Raw genomic sequence first — 18,523 nt, forward strand, 5'->3', positions numbered from 1 at the left:
CTTTGATGGAAAGGATTGCCAGTTAGTCGTGTGGAAGGGATCTCGTGATCAAACCTGATGTTTTACTCAGACGGTGAAGGTGTGCCCAGCGCCCAGCACCCAGGGTTTCTCTGAAGAACAGATGTGCTGTGTCAGGAGGAGCAGTGACTGCTGCTGCGTGGTCATTTAGTGCGCGTCAGACGTTACAGGCAGTTGTTCACACCATAAGACGTATGTGTGAACAAGAATTCAAGTGTTTCTTGTTTGGATTTCTTTTTACTTTTCAATAAGCTTAGTTCCCTGAGGGCATCTACCAGGTCATTCCTGAGTAACCCAGTTTAAATTAGTTTATGAATGCCAACATAGTGCACTGGCCCTCTAAAAAGTATCATTCAGTAATTTATACATTTTTAATTCATCTTTCCCTTTGCTGTGTTCATGAAGTTTTAATTATGAAATAATTGATAGGATGGCATTGAGGAAATTACAGAATTTAGAATTTTAGGCCTCCGACTGAGTGCAGTTTGTAGAAGAGTTTTTGCCTCAAATGTGGGAACCTGGCTTTGCTCCTTAGTTCTGCACAAACTGGGTTTGATGGCACAGACCAGCTACAGCCACATTCGAGGCCGGCCTGGGCTACCTAAGGTTGTGTCTCAGGAGTGGAAATGGGGCTAAAATGTTAGAAGTGCCACAGAATGTGGATTCTCTGCAAGTTTGTGTGTAGCGTGAAATGTGTCCGGCAGTAGATCCCCCTCGTCTAAACATTGCTTATTCCACTGTCCGTTGTTTCTAGCCTCAGAAGACGTCTCTGATGGCTTCTTCCCGGGCACTGGGCTGTGCTCCGAGGGCTGTCCACAGCTCCTTTCTCAGTTCCCTTCTCCAGTCTTGGAGAACATGGCCGACTGCGCTCCTTTTAAGAACCCCGCAGTGGCTGAGAGCACTCGCTGCTCTTTTAGAGGACCCGAGTTCAGGTCCCAGGAAGGGCTCAGGGCAGTCACAGTTCCCTGTAATTCCACATCTGACCTTCAAGGGCACCAAATACATACATATAAATAAAAATAAATCGTTTTTAAAGGAAAAATTAAAAAGAACCGCAAGTAAGTATTTGCATAATTATCTTTATTTAGGAGAGATAACTCAAAGCTTAGAAGTTTGCATTTTAACCATAGGATTGATCAATAGAAACTTAATTCTTAGGCACTTCTAATACAAGAGTCCTAAAATAAATAAATAAGCTTTCAAATTCAACGTAGTTTAAGGTGAAGCACCCACCAGACTCTAGAAGCTTCCACAGTGACACTTGCTGTTGCAGTGACAATTGAGCCATAGAGAGGAGCCGAGTTCCAGAGCCACAGGCACAGCCAGCCTCGTCTGGCCACAACCGTCACCCACCTTGGAACCTGTGGTAATAGTTGTCAATCAAAAATGGTTATTTTTAACTTCTCTTAGGCATGATTTAAAATGCCAATGAACTTGAACCTAGGTAATAGGAAAAATATGAGGCAAATAGCTTGTGTTAAGATTCAATAGGAAAATTGCGATACATGCGTGTAATAGAATAATCTTCACCCATTAAAACTGATTATAAGATGCCAGGCACATGGCTGTAAACTCAGCACACAGGAGGTGGAGGCAGGAGGATCAGGAGTTCAAGGTCAACCTTGACTACATAGTTTGAGGCTTTGGGGCTACATGAGCCTCTGTCTTAAAAACTGTTCTAAGAAGCCGGGCAGTGGTGGCATGCACCTTTAATCCCAGCACTCGGGAGGCAGAGCCAGGCGGATCTCTGTGAGTTCGAGGCCAGCCTGGTCTACAAAGTGAGTTCCAGGAAAGGTGCAAACAGCTACACAGAGAAACCCTGTCTTGAAAAACAAACAAATAAACAAACAAAAAAAAAAAACCAAGACAAAACAAAAAACTGTTCTAAGGCAGTGTTAATAGTGATGGATGCTTACAGACTAGTAAAGGGGTTAACGCTGGTCCATGTGATGAGTGTTAATACGTATGTGAACAGAAGGAAAGAAGAACTGGAGGCCCACAGCAGCAAACTGTTGGACCTTTCAGCTGGGAGGAGTGTGGGTAACTCTCCTTTGTTCGTCTTCATTTTCTGAACACTTGACAGTGAGACAGAACTAGTCTCAGGAAAAGCCGAGACTTTGAAGTCCTGTGACAGGGAACCTAAGTAAGGTACACTCAGGAAGGAAGAACCAGCAGGTTCTCCTGCATCTAGTCATCCTGAATCATCAGTGAGCTGAGCACCGTGCCTCTGCCAGGAGACTCAGACAAATAACACCCATTTCTTGCCCCTGTGGAGACATGGTCTGAAGTTGGAGGACCCCCATGAGCAAATAGCAGTTTGTTGTTCTTTCTAGAACATGCTGGGCTTTGAGTCAGGATCAGTGCTCCACCCAGCTGACCCCCATCCCTAAACATGAGTTTTGCATGACCGTCTGCTCTGGATTTCTTGATTGAATGTGTAGAGTTGCATGGGCGGTTAGAAATATTATAGACTAGCTATGAAACCCCACTCTGTCACAGCAGAGCAGTAATGGGCTCACTAACATCTCTGGATCTTTGAGATGATTCAAGTCACTCTATTAGGAGGAAAAGAGGCTGAGGAGATGCAGGATTCCTGGCCTGAGATCTGTGGATCTGTGTAGACTTGGGTTATGAACAGTCCCTGCTCACTGGGAGATCTGTGGATCTGTGTAGACTTGGGTTATGAACAGTCACTGCTCACTGGGAGATCTGTGGGTCTGTGTAGACTTGGGTTATGAACAGTCACTGCTCACTGGGAGATCTGTGGATCTGTGTAGACTTGGGTTATGAACAGTCACTGCTCACTAGGAGATCTGTGGGTCTGTGTAGACTTGGGTTATGAACAGTCACTGCTCACTGGGAGATCTGTGGATCTGTGTAGACTTGGGTTATGAACAGTCACTGCTCACTGGGAGATCTGTGGATCTGTGTAGACTTGGGTTATGAACAGTCCCTGCTCACTGGGAGATCTGTGGGTCTGCAGATTCAGGGTTCTGTATAGTCACTGCACACAGTGGCAGGACCTGACGGCTCCGTCAAGCTCTTGCTGTGTGGCTCGTCAAGATTATATTGTAGCTGGAAGCCACTGGATTCCTCTAAAGATAGAACAGCAAACAACAGGACACAGAAAATGCAGACGGCTCCATCAGCTCCGCTTTCTTCAGCAGTAGACACGGTAGGTGGGTAGGCTCTGACGGCCCCTCCTGGCCGTGCCAGGTTTTGCTGACATTTTGCTCCAGAGTCTTAGCTCTAATGCTTCCTTCCAGTTACTCCCTTAGCTATGATGTCATCAGTGCTGGAAACAGGAATGTAACACTTAGTCATGCCTTTCCCAGTGACTTTCCAAATGAGAAACAAATCGATACAGTCAATGTGTACGGGTGTTGTCATTGGATATAGAAACAGATTTAAGGTTATCAGCAAGTCTGGACTGAAACAGCATCTTCCATTAGTTCCTGACCGCCAAGAATTTGACCCTAGAACCTCTGTACATTGATCCAAGACTGTGGATCCAGAATTTGGGATATAAATGGGAAAGCATGGTCAATAGAACTTTCCATCAAGTCAGTGACCTTCAAGCTTCCCCCCAGACCTCCTTCCTGGTTTGTTGTTTGGGGTCAGGGTTTAGGTCAGAGCTGGTTGGCATGAGGGAGAGCTAAGTGACTGTTTCGTCCCACAGAGTAAGTCACTGCATCAGCGCTCTACACAGGGCAAGAGTTCTGACTGCACCCCACCCCACCCCAGACGACCCATACTCCTGTGACAGTGTCCACATGTCTGCCTCTGTTCCCATCCGTGGACCAGCCTCGTGTATCCTGCCCTTCAAACCAGGGCCCTCACGAAGGGCAGGGTGCTTTCTGGGGCTTGGCTGCCGCCCCCACAGGCTACTCGTGTTCCAGGTCATTGTGTTTTCACTCTACCAGAAGCCAGTTCTTTTTCCTGGAGGTTTTGCCCCCAACTAGATGTCACCCATTGCTGGAAGCTACTCCGTTACCAAGAGATGGGTGTGCTTGCCTCAGCATGGCGGGATCCCGTGCTCAGCCTGGCACGGTGATGACCTGTGGACTGAGGGCTGGCTGAGCCACACAGCTGATGAGGAGCCGGGCTGGCTTTCCTCCCAGCGCCACACGCGTTCTGCCGTGGCCAAGCTTTGACAGCTTCTAGCAACAGGAACACCAGCTCTGCAGGGCCGAGGTTGCTCCTCACGGGAGCCAGGCTCATCTCCCTCCCTCCTGCTTTCCCCACCTCAGAATCAGCCCTCGTTGTCTGCTTAGCTTTCAGACCCACGCTCGGGTCTGACTCAGCCCTCGTGACGTCAGCTGTTGACGCTCTTGTTAGAGCCCCTAACCTTGTGTTCGGGATGGTTCTTGGTAAATACACCCTTTGGTAAGTCCCAGGGCTTCTAGTCGTCCCTCCAAATGCTCGGTCCTACAGAGATGCCTATAAATAACTTGTCCCTCAGAAAAATGACCCAAAGATTGACTTCATTATGTTCTTTTTTGCTTGGGAAAGATGACACCATTGGACCCACCAGTCTTTCAGTCACATTTTTTAGGTTTTCCTGCAGCCCAGTGGTTACATTCCTAACCACTTATCCTAGAAAAAAGAAGAACCAGCTTCACATAACCTATACACCAATGCTGACAGCTTCCCTGGGCGATGGCTCCATTGTGAAGGAAGGCTTGCCACCAAGCCTGACAACCACCTTAGATCCCTGGAGGAAGGAGAAAACAGAAGGTATCCTCTGGTTTCCTCAGGCACACCATGGTGCTCATGGCCAAATAGAAATAAATGTGATACTTTTCAACAGCTCTGATGTGATTGTTAATTCCTGTAACAACCAGGTGTCCTTCAGTAACAAGCTGATCAACAAGCGTTGGTCTGTCTGTGACATGGGACGGTACTCAGAGTACAAGGGGCAGTGCATACACAACTGTGTATGAAGAGACGCACGCATGCTCCTGGGTGGTTTCCCTGACACCGTACTCTCCAGTGCTGACGGAAGTGGGAGGCACACAGTGACTTGTCAGGGCTGAGAAGACAGAAGGGGGGGGTGGGGTGGGGCTGGGCGCGGGGTTACGAGCACTTACTTTCCTACAGAGAGCCAGCACCCAGGTGCAGCCCACTACCATCTCTAACTCAGTTGGGGGGTCCAGTGCCCTCTTCTGGCCTTGGTGGGCACTACGCATGTAGGTGATGCTCAAGCATGTATGCGGGCCTACACACACACACACACACACACACACACACACACACACACACACACACAAACATATGCTCTGCCTCTCATCGGGGTGTTGGGATGTAATTACGTGTGGTCTGTCATTGTACCCACACAAGGAACACAGCTTGCTCTTTTATAACGCGAATTCACTTAAAAACACCCTCTCGCCTTTTCATACTGAAAACTAAAAGCCAGGTCTATGCTAGAGAGGCAGTAGGTGACAGCCTGAGAGCATCGCATTACGTGGGTCAGTACGGGAAGTTTGTCCAGATTGATACGGAACCCAGAAAACTAGAAGCAATAGAGGGTACTGTGCCCTAGCCTGTCTTCAGTTGTCTCTTGGTCCTCTGTGGCCCTCATATCAGCTTGTCAGTGTCCTGTCCAGCACTGCCAGCCCCCTGTTACAGTCTGATGTGATCATTGTAAATGAAGCCTTGCCAGATACCGTTAGTGGTTTCTCCGTGTACATTTATTAAAGACAGTGGATAGCAACCTCGCATGACCAGTAAAAGATCAATGCAAGTTTCAGCTTCATGGTGACTCTGGGATTCGGACTTCATATGAAACCAGCTAACATGACACATTTGAGGCCCACAGTGAATTTTATTTATTAGTTGATGATGCTCTTCTGTGATCCAGACTGGCTGCCCAGCACCCCTGCTTTCACAGGTCTTCATAAGCACTGAGTGGTCAGAAAGGGTGTCTAGAGAGGCCACCCCGTGGGCCCAGGGCAAGCCTGAGGTGAGCAGCATGATTCAAGAGCACGGCCTGGCAGCAGGAGGGTCCTGCCGACCAGAAAGGACAAGGGTTAGAATATTGAGTTAAACCCACTTTGTTTGGTCCAGTGACAAGCTGTGGCTGTTAGTTTACCCTTCGCCCTCTTAGGAACGGTATTCCTTTCCAAGACTGCTTCTGTGGAGCTGGGGGTGTGGTTCAGTGGGTGACCCCTTGCCTAGCTTGTGCGAGACTCTGCTATCAAATTCTGTGGCCCTTAGTCAGAGTTAGAGGTCAGCCTCCATCTACATTGTGGAGAATATGCTTTCAGAGTCCAGAGGCTGAGAGTGACTTCCAGAGCCCTGTTTGTCCCCTGTCGGTGACGCCTGGTGACTCCTTCCTGCCTGTGATTTCCTGTCAGTGGTCACAGCTCCACATCACCCCGTCCAGAGTGCCGAGCAGTCATGGGGGTGGCCTGGCACCTTGCCCCTTCACCTCAGGCGTCCTGGGGACTGTGCACGGCCCCTTGACCCACCTGTGTGTCACAGAACTGACTGAGTGTCCTTTCTCACGCCGCACCTTGGCTGTGAGTGAGTTCCTCGTCACTGCTGATGTCTTTGCTGAACCTCGTGAGGACTGCAGTACAGCTCCGGGTGGCCGCCGAGGGAGCCATCTCACCTCACCTGAGGTGTGCTCCGCCTCGGACTCCTCACAGCATGTGGACCCGCACTGTGGCCCGCACTGAGGCCCACACTGTGGCCCGCACTGTGGCAGCAGTCTTCACTGGGGCTGGTGGAGCAGTTCCTCCAGGACAGAAATGACCGCTTCCTTTCTCCCCTCAGCAGATAAGAAGGATTCCCAGAATTCCGCACGCCAGACGACCCGAGTCAAAACACCAGGTAGATAGGTTTTAAGGAGCATTCTTACCGGAGTGTAGCCAGCAAGTCCTGGCTCTTGAAAAACACTTGGTATAGGCTCTTTTATTTCCGAGGTAGTTTGTGTTAGGTTTGTGTTTGTTTTGGAGCCCCAATCCAGTAAATAGTGCAAGGGGAAGTTAGAGAATGCTCTCACAGCACTGGTAACTGTTAAACGAATTCTTAAGGTGGACTTACTTTTTTATACAAGTGAGAAGACAACCACTATGTGGAAACTGTGCCTTCTGAAGTTGTTAAACTTCTTTAAGATTTATTTGAAGTGTATTGACTATTCTGTTTCCATGTTTGTCTGTGTACCAGGTGTGTGCCTGATGCCCATAGAGGTCAGAAGAGGGCCTTGGATTTCCTGCAGCTTGGTTTATAGATGGCTGTGAACCACCATGTGGGTGCCAGGCACTGAGCCTGGGTCTTCTACAAGAGCAACAAGTGCTCTTTCTTTTTATTGACTTATTCATTTTATTTTAGGTGCTTTGGTGTTTTGCTTGCATGTGTGTCTGTGTGAGGGTATTGGCTCCCCCACCACTGAAGTTACAGGCTCTTGTGAGCTGCCGTGTGGATGCTGGGAATTGAACCCAGGTCCTCTAGAAGAACAGCCAGTGCTCTTAACAGCTGAGCTAACTCTCCAGCCCTGATTAATTTTTAAGAATTTATGATTTCAGCTGGGCGGTGGTGGTGCATGCCTTTAATTCAAGCACTTGGGAGGTGGAGGCAGGCATAGCTCTGTGAGTTCAAAGCCAGCCTGGTCCACAGAGGGAGTTTCAGGACAGCCAGGGCTACACAGATAAACCCCGGTCTCAAAAACCCCAAAATTTAAAAAAAAGAAGAAGAAAAGAATTTGTTATTTCAAGCCATCAGTGGTGGCTGAGGCAGGAAGAGTTTGAGTTTGAGGCCAGCCTGAGCTACACACATCATGAGACTGTCTCAGACAAACCCCTAATCTTGATGCTGTGTTATATCAATGTTTTCATCCTGACCTCTGTCCAGAGGGGTCCTTACCAGTTACTGAACCTTGGTCGTGTTCTCTGTCCCTCTCCAGAAGGTCGCCTCTCCTGTCACTGCTGCGGGTAAAGGTCCTGTCACTTCCTGTCCAGTGGCCTACTGATGGCTTGCTTGCCTGGTCTTTCATGTCTGAAAGCTCAGTAAGACCGTGCTGTCTCCTTACTGAAGTCTGTAGGTGCTCTCATGGAAAGTCAGGGATAGCAAAGCTTATGTTTTACTACAACAACCTTGATGTTGCTATGGCTACATAGCAGTCAATAACCACCCCATCAACATGGGGTGCTCAGAACAAATCCTCGGGATGTATGGGCTGACACCTGCCTCAGAGCCGAGGGCAGCAGCAGAGCTCTAGAGTCAGGCGGCCCAGGCTGGCGACCTGAGAGCCCTGCCACACCCAATGCCCGTGGGCTCTGCACTCGTGGACCGTGGGACGGGGAGTTTACCCTGGGTTGGCCTGGTACCCAGGGCCATTAGTGTCCCAGAAAGACTTCACCGGAGAAACTTGCCCTGGTCTTTGCCTTTCTGTTTTCTCTTCAGAAGTTCCTTTTGGGAGACTTTCTTCTTAGATGAAGCAAAGTGTGAGGCAGAGCCTGTGAAGCCGACTGCCGTGCGCCTGAGGCAGCTGTGGTGGAGGCAGGGCAGTGCCAGGCTCAGCCCGGGAGTTTTCAGGTCTCGCTGGGGTACTAATGGGACTGACTGGGTACTAGACTGCTACTGTGCCCAGCCTCCAGGAGATTCAGGCCGCAGAACCCCGGGGAGTGGGGTTTGGGTGTGGCTGTCTTCCTCGTCGCCCACTCTTAGATACTGGGAGTTTGGCAAAATCAAATATTGAGGTGTCAATAAAACAGCAGAAGGGGTTAATTCTGTAAAAGTCTGTTGTTTAATGGCATTTCTAAAATCAGCGTGTTAATTCCTTTACCTCTTTCAGTGAAGTCTTAAATGTGTGCCTCAAACACAGTGGGCGTGGGCTTGCACACAGGTCCTCTTGACTCTGTAGTGTCTCCTTTAAGAAGAGCACATGTGAAGGAGAATCACCATGTATTGGACGAGAAGCCAGCAGTGGTGTGTGCCTGTGGGGATGGCGGTGTTTTCAGATATTGTCATGAACTTAAATCTAAGCAATTGTATTTTAGCTTCAAAAATATTTCAACACCTTTTTATGATAAAAAGCAAAAGAGCTTTACAGTAATTTAATTGCCATTTTGATCTGGCAGATGTGAAGAAAATAAAGTCTTTTAGTGGAAAATGAACCATAATTGATAATTTTGTGATTGTTGTTTGCTTGGGGAGGAGACTGATTTTGAGGAAGAGGCCGAGAAAGATGAATGTTTCTCTGGCTGCTTGTCTTTGCCTTCGCCAGCTCTCACCCTCCTCCTCTGTCACTGCAGGAGTGTCCGTCCTCCACATCCACCATGTCCTACGTGTTTGTGAACGACTCTTCCCAGACTAACGTGCCCTTGCTCCAAGCCTGCATCGACGGAGAGTTCACCTACTCCAAGCGCCTGTTGGAGAGTGGCTTCGACCCAAACATCCGAGACAGCAGGGGCAGAACAGGCCTTCACCTCGCCGCGGCCCGAGGGAACGTGGACATCTGCCAGCTGCTGCATAAATTTGGTGCTGATCCACTGGCCACGGATTATCAGGGGAACACTGCCCTCCACCTGTGTGGCCACGTGGACACCATCCAGTTCTTAGTTTCCAACGGACTCAAAATTGATATTTGGTGAGTTCTTTGTGCCTTTGAAGCCGGGTCATTTCTTCCTGTTAGTCGTGCAGGGTGGGGTCTGATCCCCGTCTGATCAGGTGTGATGATGAGTTCAGAAAGGTCTCGAAGACTGGAGCCTTGTTAAGGGAGTGTGGGAACAGGAGGCCAGCCCTGGAGAGAGAGAGAGAGAGAGAGAGAGAGAGAGAGAGAGAGAGAGAGAGAGAGAGAGAGAGAGAGAGAGAGAGAGAGAAACACGTCTCTGTGTGGAATAGTAGCTGGTAAAGTTCAATTCAACAGAAGAAGGAAGAAGCCTGTTTGATCAGCTTGTTCTAAACTCACAGTAAGTAGCTCTCGCTCTAGTCTCTTATCTTCAGTTTTTATTTACTATTTTTTAGATTTTCCCATCCAAGTATTTATATATTGAGCTCACCTCCCCGCCCCAGTCCTCCCTTTCCTCATTTTATACATGAAGTAGGTAGGTCAGGAGGTCACACAGCTTATAAAGGACAGGGCTGGGGTCTGGCCCGAGTTCCTGGCCAAGCTCCTCTGCCTCTTTCAAACAGCACACTAGCTCGTCATAGCTCTTCAGGAGGGCACGTGAGTTTGGTTTTGTGGGACCCAGTACCACCTGCTCTCCTGTGTGGGAAAGGCCAGCCCATCTCAGTACTGAGCCTGGACTTTAAGCTTCGGGTTCCTGCTGTCCTGGAGTACTGGAGCCATGGCCACCCAGAGCAGCATGACAGAGAATGTTTCTGTGACAGCCGGACAGATGGGGAGGAGCTGGTGTGATTTGAGGTCTATTCTGGTCTTCTGATGCTGGTGTCAGATAGCTCAGTGCTCAAGGCCGCTTTTCACACTTAAACCATATCTATATCTGTATGTATACATGTATATAGAGATGTGTGTACTTATATGTGAATACACCCACAGTGTATACAGAGACCAAGTCTAGAGATGTGTGTGTGTGTGCACATACATGTGTGTACGTGTACGTGAATACACCCACAGTGTGTACAGAACCTGAGTCTGGACTAGACTTTCCAATTCATCCCTAGGATGTTCTCTTTTTTCTTTTATTTACCGTCATCTGTTCTTTCTTTTTCCTAAATGTTCTTTTATTACTATTTTGTTGTTTTTGTTTTTCTTTTCTGGAAGGAAAAATCCAGTAACTGGAACGTCAGTTTCTGGCTTGCTTGGGTCTGCTCTGGGTTTGACTTGTGAACCATTGGCCCACGCTTTCCTTGTTGAGAACGAGCCGGTGGGAGCCGGTGTGGCATGGCCACTGCAATGACTTTCTTTCTGTGACCTTTTCCAGCAATCATCAGGGTGCTACCCCCTTGGTTCTGGCAAAGCGCCGGGGCGTGAACAAGGATGTCATCCGACTGCTGGAGTCTTTGGAAGAGCAGGAGGTGAAGGGGTTTAACAGAGGTGCACACTCCAAGCTAGAGACCATGCAGACGGCGGAGAGCGAAAGGTACTGAGGGCGCAGCTGTCTGTCTGTCTGTCTGAGTGTTGTGCGCATTGCTGTGCACTAGTGGAGTGGCTGGAGGAGGGTTTCAGGTGTCTGTCAGTCGCTCTCCACTCATTCCTTTGAGGCAGGGCCTCTCCTGAGCCTGGACCTGCGTTTTCTACATCCCCCACCCCTTGGAGCCGGGTTATGGCATGTGTGGGATGCCTGGCCTGGCCTGGCCGGTGGGGTGGGTGTAGGGGGTTACGGCATGTGTGGGATGCCCGGCCTGGCCGGTGGGGTACATGCAGGGATCTAAGCCCCATCCTTGGGTGTGCACACAAGTGCTCGTCACGGGTCCATTTCTCCAGCCCACACTTCTTCACTGAGAAAATGTCCAAGAATTCATGTTTCTCTTGATGTGTTTGGAGATCTCATTTTGATACTGGCCAGTAGGACTCTTTATCAGAAGTACACTTGGACTTTATTTTGCCTGTTGTGATTACTAATTAACTAAGGTGTGGTTAGTTGTTTGGGCAGCTTGGGAGCAATGTTAACCCCTGCTTTCCAAATGCCTGTCGTGGGAATTCGTGTTAGTTATAGCTCTGTGGACACTGAAGCTCCTGGGTGTAAATTATTAACACTGCTGCCCTCGGTGCCACAGTACCTGAGATTAAATTCCATTAGAAAATGACGTTATAAAAATACGAATTAAACCACAGGGAGGAGTACTGAACTCTGAGGATAGCTCAGTAGGCTGTCACTAGTGTTGTGGGGTTGTAGGGAAAGTGGAGCCCTCCGAAGGCAGTGTAGACGAGTGCGATCACTTTGGAAAACAGCCTGACAGCTTATTAAAAGTTTCACAGGGTCACCCTGTGACCCAGCAATTCCACTTCTAGGTACAGACCAAATGCCCATCAACTAAGGAAAGAATAAATATTACCTGTTTATCCAAAGGAATATTACTCTGCCATAAAAATGAATAAAGTATTGACAGATGCTAAAGTCAGAATAAATAGTTTTTAAAAAGGGCTCTATGGAAGAAGCCAGGAATAAAAGTTCTCACACTGTCTATTCTGTTGTTATGCAGAATAATTTCCCCCAGACAGGGAAATTCACAGGAACAAAGTCGATTAGTGGTTGCTGGGGTTTGGGAGGACAGCGAAGGGTGACTAATGGGTATAGACTTTGGGACGAGCGGCGATGCATGTTGGGAATCAGATAGTAGAGAGGACTCATACCTTTGAAAGGCCTCAGAACCCAAGTTCATCATTTAAAAGATGAGTTCAGTCGGGCAGTGGGGCACATGTCTTTAATCTCAGATGAGGGGGGTGTGTGCAGAGGCAGGAGGATCTCTGTGAGTTCCAGATCATCCAGGGCTACATAGTGAGACATGAAAAGAAGAAAGTTTTAGCATACACTAAATAGAGTGTAGGGAAAATACCAAGGGGTAAGTCAGGAAGTGGCGTTATAGCTTAACCGTGACCACCTTCAAAGCAGTGGATTTACCGTGAGGGTTCTGGGGGGGACACAGGATAATGTGTGGGAGGACTTAAAAATCAAGTTGATGAAGAGTAGTTCCCCATCTCTGTATATTACTCTAAGTTCAGTTTTATTCTTTTAAAAAAGTATTTTATTTTATGTGTATGAATGTTTTATCTGCATGCATGTGTGTACATCATGTGTGCAGTGCTGGCAGAGGCCAGAAGATCCCTTGAAACTGAAGTTTACAGCTGCCGTGAGCTACGATGTGGGTGCTGGGAATCAAACTTGGGCCCTTGGGAAGAGCAGCTGTGCTGCTAACCACTGAGCTACCTCTCCAGTCCTCAGTGTTGTTATTGTTGTTATGTGGGTCCAGCATGGCAAAGGCCATGAAGGTGACATGTTAAAAAGAACAGATGAAGCCAGCCATGGTGGCACAGACAGACTCACGGACAGACTCATGATTCCAGCACTTGGGAGACAGAAGCAGGAGGGTCACCACAAGGTGAAGCTAACCTGGTCTACATAGTGAGTCTGAGGCTGCTCCAGTGAGACCTTACCTCAAAAACAGAAGCTGACAGTCACACCTACACTCCCACACCCACACCCTCCTCTCTAGTGGAGTCTCCTAGTCCCTGGACAGTGGGACACATGTACTGGATAAAACCTCTGCTCTTCCTGGCAGAGCTCCGTGGGCTCCTGAGAACACTCACAGCATTCTCATTTTACATAGGATCTTAGTGTGAGAGACTTCAGCTCCGGCAGAGGAAACCTCAGAGAGGTCACACTGAGCCTCTTGGTTTTCATTGGACTTCTCAAAGTGTGGCTCTTATTATAAACTTGCTGGGGTTTCCATATCGTTGTAGACTCTTACTGCAAGTGTCTCGTTTTATGTATTTTTTAACATAAAGGAATCTGGGTGTGTAGCACATGGACCCATTATGAAGTCAGCAGCTGGAGACTGGAGCTCATCATCAGTGAGCCTGCCCTTGGGTTAAGTGGGAAGAGGTCAAACCAGAGTGTTTGATAAGAAGCCCCCTAGCACAGTGGAGACCCTGGCAACAAAAGTAGCTACCACAGTTAGTTAATCTTGCATTCTATTGGGCATGATAAATTTAATTCAGTAGTTATATACATCTCGATTGGCCTTGAAAATTATAAATTTACAAACTCAAATTCCAGTTGCTTTTGGGATACTATCTTACAAGGGCTCCAACGTACAGTATGGCTCGTTAAGGAAGAGAATGGCTCAGTTGCCTTTAGCCTACTGGCTATGGGTGAGATAGGACCTCTGTTGGTCTTTTCTGTATTGAACACACAGATTGCAAGCCCAGTGCCACTTTGAGATCTTTGGCAGCAATTAACCATGCAGCTCACACACGACTGAGCCGGTATAATAATGAGTATTCAGAGACTGGTAATGCCTGGGGGGCGCTCACCAACCTAAGACAGAGCACCTGTGTGGCCTGGGCAGGCATCTCCATGACGGGTAAGGTGACCTGCTGGCGTCCCACACAACCCAAGTCAGAAGCTCATTTTTTAATAAAAGGGGGACCTGCAGGGTCCTGGCCCCCATTTTGGGTAACTGTTGCCTTGCTTGCTGACCTTGACCTTGATATCCTCCAATGCTAATTCCCTGCCAGGTTCCACCCTCCTGAATGCTTAAGGGAAGTTCCTTGTCTGTGTATCCTGAATAATGAGTGTTAACAGATTAGATGCAAGATTGTAAAACATCTGTAGAGAACTTCTGCCCTCCGGGGTCATCCCATTGTGCTGTAAGCCTGTATTTAACCTCCTACCCCCTTCAAGAAATGACATTCGACATTTAAAATTAAATATATATATAATTGAATGGGAAAAAAAAAAAAAAAGAAGCCCCTGTTTGCACCATTTCCCTGCGCTTGCTGCTGTGGGCTGGTTCTCCTGTTCTGTGCTGGTGCCTGGGCGGACGTGAAGGAAGGGCTTGGGAAGAACAGGACTTCTCCCTGCCCGGCCCGGCCCGGCTGACAGCTGCTCCAGGATTATGGTCTTTGTGGCTTTAGGCTGCATGCTGTAACCTTGTGAGCTTTCAGTCCCCCACACGGTGGCCTTCACAGCCCAAAGGCAGAGTGCCCATTTCCTCTGTGGTATCTGCACTGCTCGTGATAGTCCATGAACACTCGAGTCTGCTTTAGACTGTCTACATTACTGTTTCCAGCGCGGCCGAGTTTTCCTGTAGAAGAAAAATGAACTCAGTCCCTGTTAGGGTATGTGAGAGACAAAGTGATTAGGAGGAAGCTGGGCGTGGTGACACACACGCCTGTGTTCCCAGTGCTCAGGAGGCTGAGGTGAGATCGAGAGTTCGAGGCCAGCCTCAGCTACAGAATGAGTCCCAGGCAAGCTGAGCTGTGTAGCAAGACCGTGTAAATAAGCATGTAAAGTATTAGGGGAAGCTGATGAGAGTTCCTGGCCAGCAAGATGGACTTAACAGGTAAAAACACTTGCCATGAAAGCCTGAGCCGGAAGGAGAACTGAATCCCAGAAGCTGCCCTCTGACCTTCACATGGCATCATGTATGTGCATGTGTGCACACATGCAAAAGCACAGAGGATAATGAGGAGAAGAATTCCTAAGACCAGTCTACATGTCCTGCAGGCTGAGAAGTCAGCATCCATTGTTAGATTTTATCAGAGAATTCTTAACTGGCACACAATTGAACTAAATTAGGAGAAATTCCCTTCCAGCCTTCACACCCACATACTATATTGAAGTGAACTTTTAAATCTACTGATTTTTTGTTATTTTTATGAATATGAAATCTCAAATTATGAAGTTGTATTTTGAGTATCTTAGATTTTTAAATTTTATGTGTTTGAGTATTTTCCCTTACATGCACGCATGCGTATTGTATGTGACTGGTACCTGTAGAGGCCAGAAGAGGGCGTCAGATCCCCTGGAGCTGGAGTTCCAGATGCTTGTGAGCTGCGGGGTGGGTGCTGCGGGAGCAGCCAGAGCTTTACCTGCTGAGCCATCCCCCCAACCCCGCCACCGCCCGCCGCCCGCCCGCCCACCTGCCCGCCATTTGATCTTCCAAATGTCAAACAAGATAGGTTTTGCTTAATGGCTCGATGGAGACAGATGCTCGACCCATTTTAAGATCTCTGCTTGGGGCAACTTTAAAAATGTTTTTAATTAGCCGGGCGGTGGTGGCGGCGCACGAATTTAATCCCAGCACTCGTGAGGCAGAGGCAGGTGGATCTCTGAGTTTGAGGCCAGCCTGGTCTGCAGAGTGATATCCAGGAAAGGCGCAAAGCTACACAGAGAAACCTTGTCTCGAAAAACAAAAAAAAAAAACAAAAAAAAAAAAAAAAAAGGTTTTTAATTTATTTTTTGACAAATTTATACATGCTTACAACATATCTTGATCATATTCATTCCCAGCTCCACTTCAGTGATCTTTCAGTGTGAGAGACTTCAGCTCAGGCAGAGGAAACTTCAGACAGGTCACACTGGGCCTCTTCGTCTCCATTGGACTTCTCAAAGTGCACTCCCCTTCCCCCAGACACCTGCTGGGACTTCCTGACTAGGGATTTTGATTTGCCTTGCTGGATAGTGACCCAGGGACCCAGTCATTGCGGTTTATCGGTTTGTGGATTCCCAGGAGTTTGTAAGCAGCACCTTCCCGGGCCCGTGCATCTCTGTAGTGAGCTCTCCAAAGCTTGTCTCTTCCGTGCTCTGGTGCCGTGTGTTTTCATGCCCTTCTCTCTCCTCCTCCCACAGTGCCATGGAAAGCCATTCTCTGCTCAACCCCAGCCTCCAGCAAGGTGAAGGAGTCCTGTCCAGCTTCCGGACCACGTGGCAGGAGTTCGTGGAGGACCTGGGCTTCTGGAGGGTCCTGCTCTTGCTCCTCGTCATTGCTTTGCTATCTCTGGGCATTGCCTACTATGTGAGTGGGGTGCTGCCCTTCGTGGACAACCAGCCCGAGCTGGTCCATTGAGGCTCACGGGGGTAAGGCAAGGTCCTGTCAGTATTGGTTTTTAGTTCTTAGACTATTTCTTAGCACAAAACAGTGAGGGCTGTGTTTTGTTTTGGATTTTTACTTACCATGACCCTTTGAGAAGAATGAATTGCTCCTTTGAACTTTGTCCTGTGGTCGGTTGGACTGCATCCTAACGCTGTGCACCAGAATTGTGTGATCAGATGTGGTGGTGACCAGAGTGGACCTCACAATACTGTGTACCAGAATTGTGTAATCAGATGTGGTGGTGACCAGAGTGGATGCTCACAGCAGAAGCCACAGTAGGGACCCGACCCTGATGGAGGAGCAGTGGCCACCGGAAAGCAGATTGTTTTCCCTGTGATTCCATTTTATTAGTGGACTGGTTTTCTCTCTTGCTCATTTTTTGCAAGAGCCCTGTCTTGTTTTTATTTACTTTCCTGGGAAGAGGAGAAAGTGGAAACTTTCAACTTAAATTTTGATTTTTTTTTTCTCACAACCAAAATGGCAAATCAGAACTGTTAGAACTTTGAGTTTTAAAGAATATTTTCAGGCTAGTGAGACAGCAGACAGGTTTTGAGAATTAGCAGTCTTTCCTTTAACATGGATTGATTGATGGGACAGTTTTGATTCATTCTAAACTGATCGTTTGCAGTGTCTGTGAAAATTAGCTCGTAGAGTTCACTCTGCTCACTCCCCAGCCTCCTCCATTTTTGCTTTTGAGATGTTCTGTTCAGAAACCATCAGGAAACCCTTTGGAGTGAGCAGTCATTAGAGAAGAAGAATCCTCTCCTTCCCTGTCTCTGTCCTCAGCACCACTGCCTGTCAGCCCGTCGGCCGGCTGCGTCCTCGTGGTCATCACAGGTCACCCTGGGTCCCAGCGAGCGCCATCAGGCCACCCGGTGTCTGACGGTGGAGGTGGAGGGATATTTCTGAGTAAGCCGTGAACAATGTCATGCTGGTGTCCTGGTGTCCTGGTGTCAGTCTGCTAGTGTAGGGCGTGCTGTGGATAGGAATCTGGACCCCAGGCTACATGCAGCTTCTAACCGTGTGTTTGAAGCCCCCTTTGTCTGTGGTTCTGTAATAGAGAAATCATGTTTTTATGTTATTACGGAGTATGGAAACAATAATTTTCACTGAGTGAAATCTGAAACCCGCAGTGAATAACTAATGGTCTTGCTTTCTGTAGTTGACGTCTGGGTGGGGTGGCCCTTCTGCCAGCCTGTCGCTTGCTGATGCTGTCTCCTCTGCTCTCAGATGCCAGGCTCTGACCCTTTTTCTTTCATGTGGCCTTATCCTAGCTGAAGGAAGGGCTTCACAGCTCCTGACTGGCCGCTTCAGAGTCAGCTTGCAGAGTCTCGCTCTTGCTTCATCATGCTTAGTGGAATGCATGGAGGGAAAGCAGACTTCTGCCTGGGGAGCAGAAGCAGTTCAGTGTGTTCGGAACAAAATGCTTTAGCAGTAGTTTTCTCTCTGTAAATCCAAATGTATTTAATATGTAAATATGTTGCGTCTAAGATCCCTGCTTCCTGCCCAGTTCTGGTTCCTTTGCATTGTGTGCTCTGTGCTCTTGATGCAGTAATGCCAATAAATGCATTTATAATCCTTAGTCACCATCCATTTTCTTAGTGTATCAGATTCCAGGACTTTGTAATGGATTGCGGTTAACTATCTTAGAAGCAGAGTGTTTTAAGCGCTGGTGTAGATACAGACTTTGACCTTTGTCTTATAAATGCTACAAAGCGAATCAGTGTACCGTGCATATGGTCCCGTATGGTGATAACTGTCACGATGAGCACCTTCCAGTGAGGTCACGTAGCATGCCTCGTCTCATTTTACCCTTATCACTCCGGGACACCACCCGTCCCCATCTCCGAAGACGATAAGGCTGATAAAGCAGCCCACCGAAGCCAGGTCACTGCTGGCCTGTGGAGAGCGGTGGCCGGCTGGAGGCTGTGTGCCCACTCTTGGCTCTGTCCTTCACCTGCTTTCTGGGAGCCTCTGGCCACGGCACCCTCTCTGT

The 18,523-nt window shown here is 48.3% G+C and overlaps 1 protein-coding gene across 3 annotated transcripts in view; it reads left to right on the forward strand.

Annotated features, from left to right (window-relative positions):
- Ankrd46 (ankyrin repeat domain 46) overlaps window positions 1–18,109 on the forward strand; it is a 28,605-nt gene extending 10,496 nt beyond the window's left edge. For 2 of the 3 annotated variants that reach the window (XM_006982805.4, XM_076555890.1), the window contains exons 2-4: window positions 9,279–9,613; window positions 10,911–11,069; window positions 16,284–18,109. In XM_006982805.4, coding sequence (XP_006982867.1) covers window positions 9,303–9,613; window positions 10,911–11,069; window positions 16,284–16,500 — 687 coding nt within the window. In that variant the 5' untranslated portion in view covers window positions 9,279–9,302 and the 3' untranslated portion in view covers window positions 16,501–18,109. Of the gene's footprint in view, window positions 1–6,833; window positions 6,856–9,278; window positions 9,614–10,910; window positions 11,070–16,283 lie in introns of those variants that run through there. The other variant, XM_076555889.1, reaches the window with a different exon arrangement.
- Window positions 18,110–18,523: the final 414 nt, after the last annotated feature.

This window comes from Peromyscus maniculatus, chromosome 20 (genome assembly GCF_049852395.1).
Source record: "Peromyscus maniculatus bairdii isolate BWxNUB_F1_BW_parent chromosome 20, HU_Pman_BW_mat_3.1, whole genome shotgun sequence".
Taxonomy (NCBI): domain Eukaryota; kingdom Metazoa; phylum Chordata; class Mammalia; order Rodentia; family Cricetidae; genus Peromyscus; species Peromyscus maniculatus.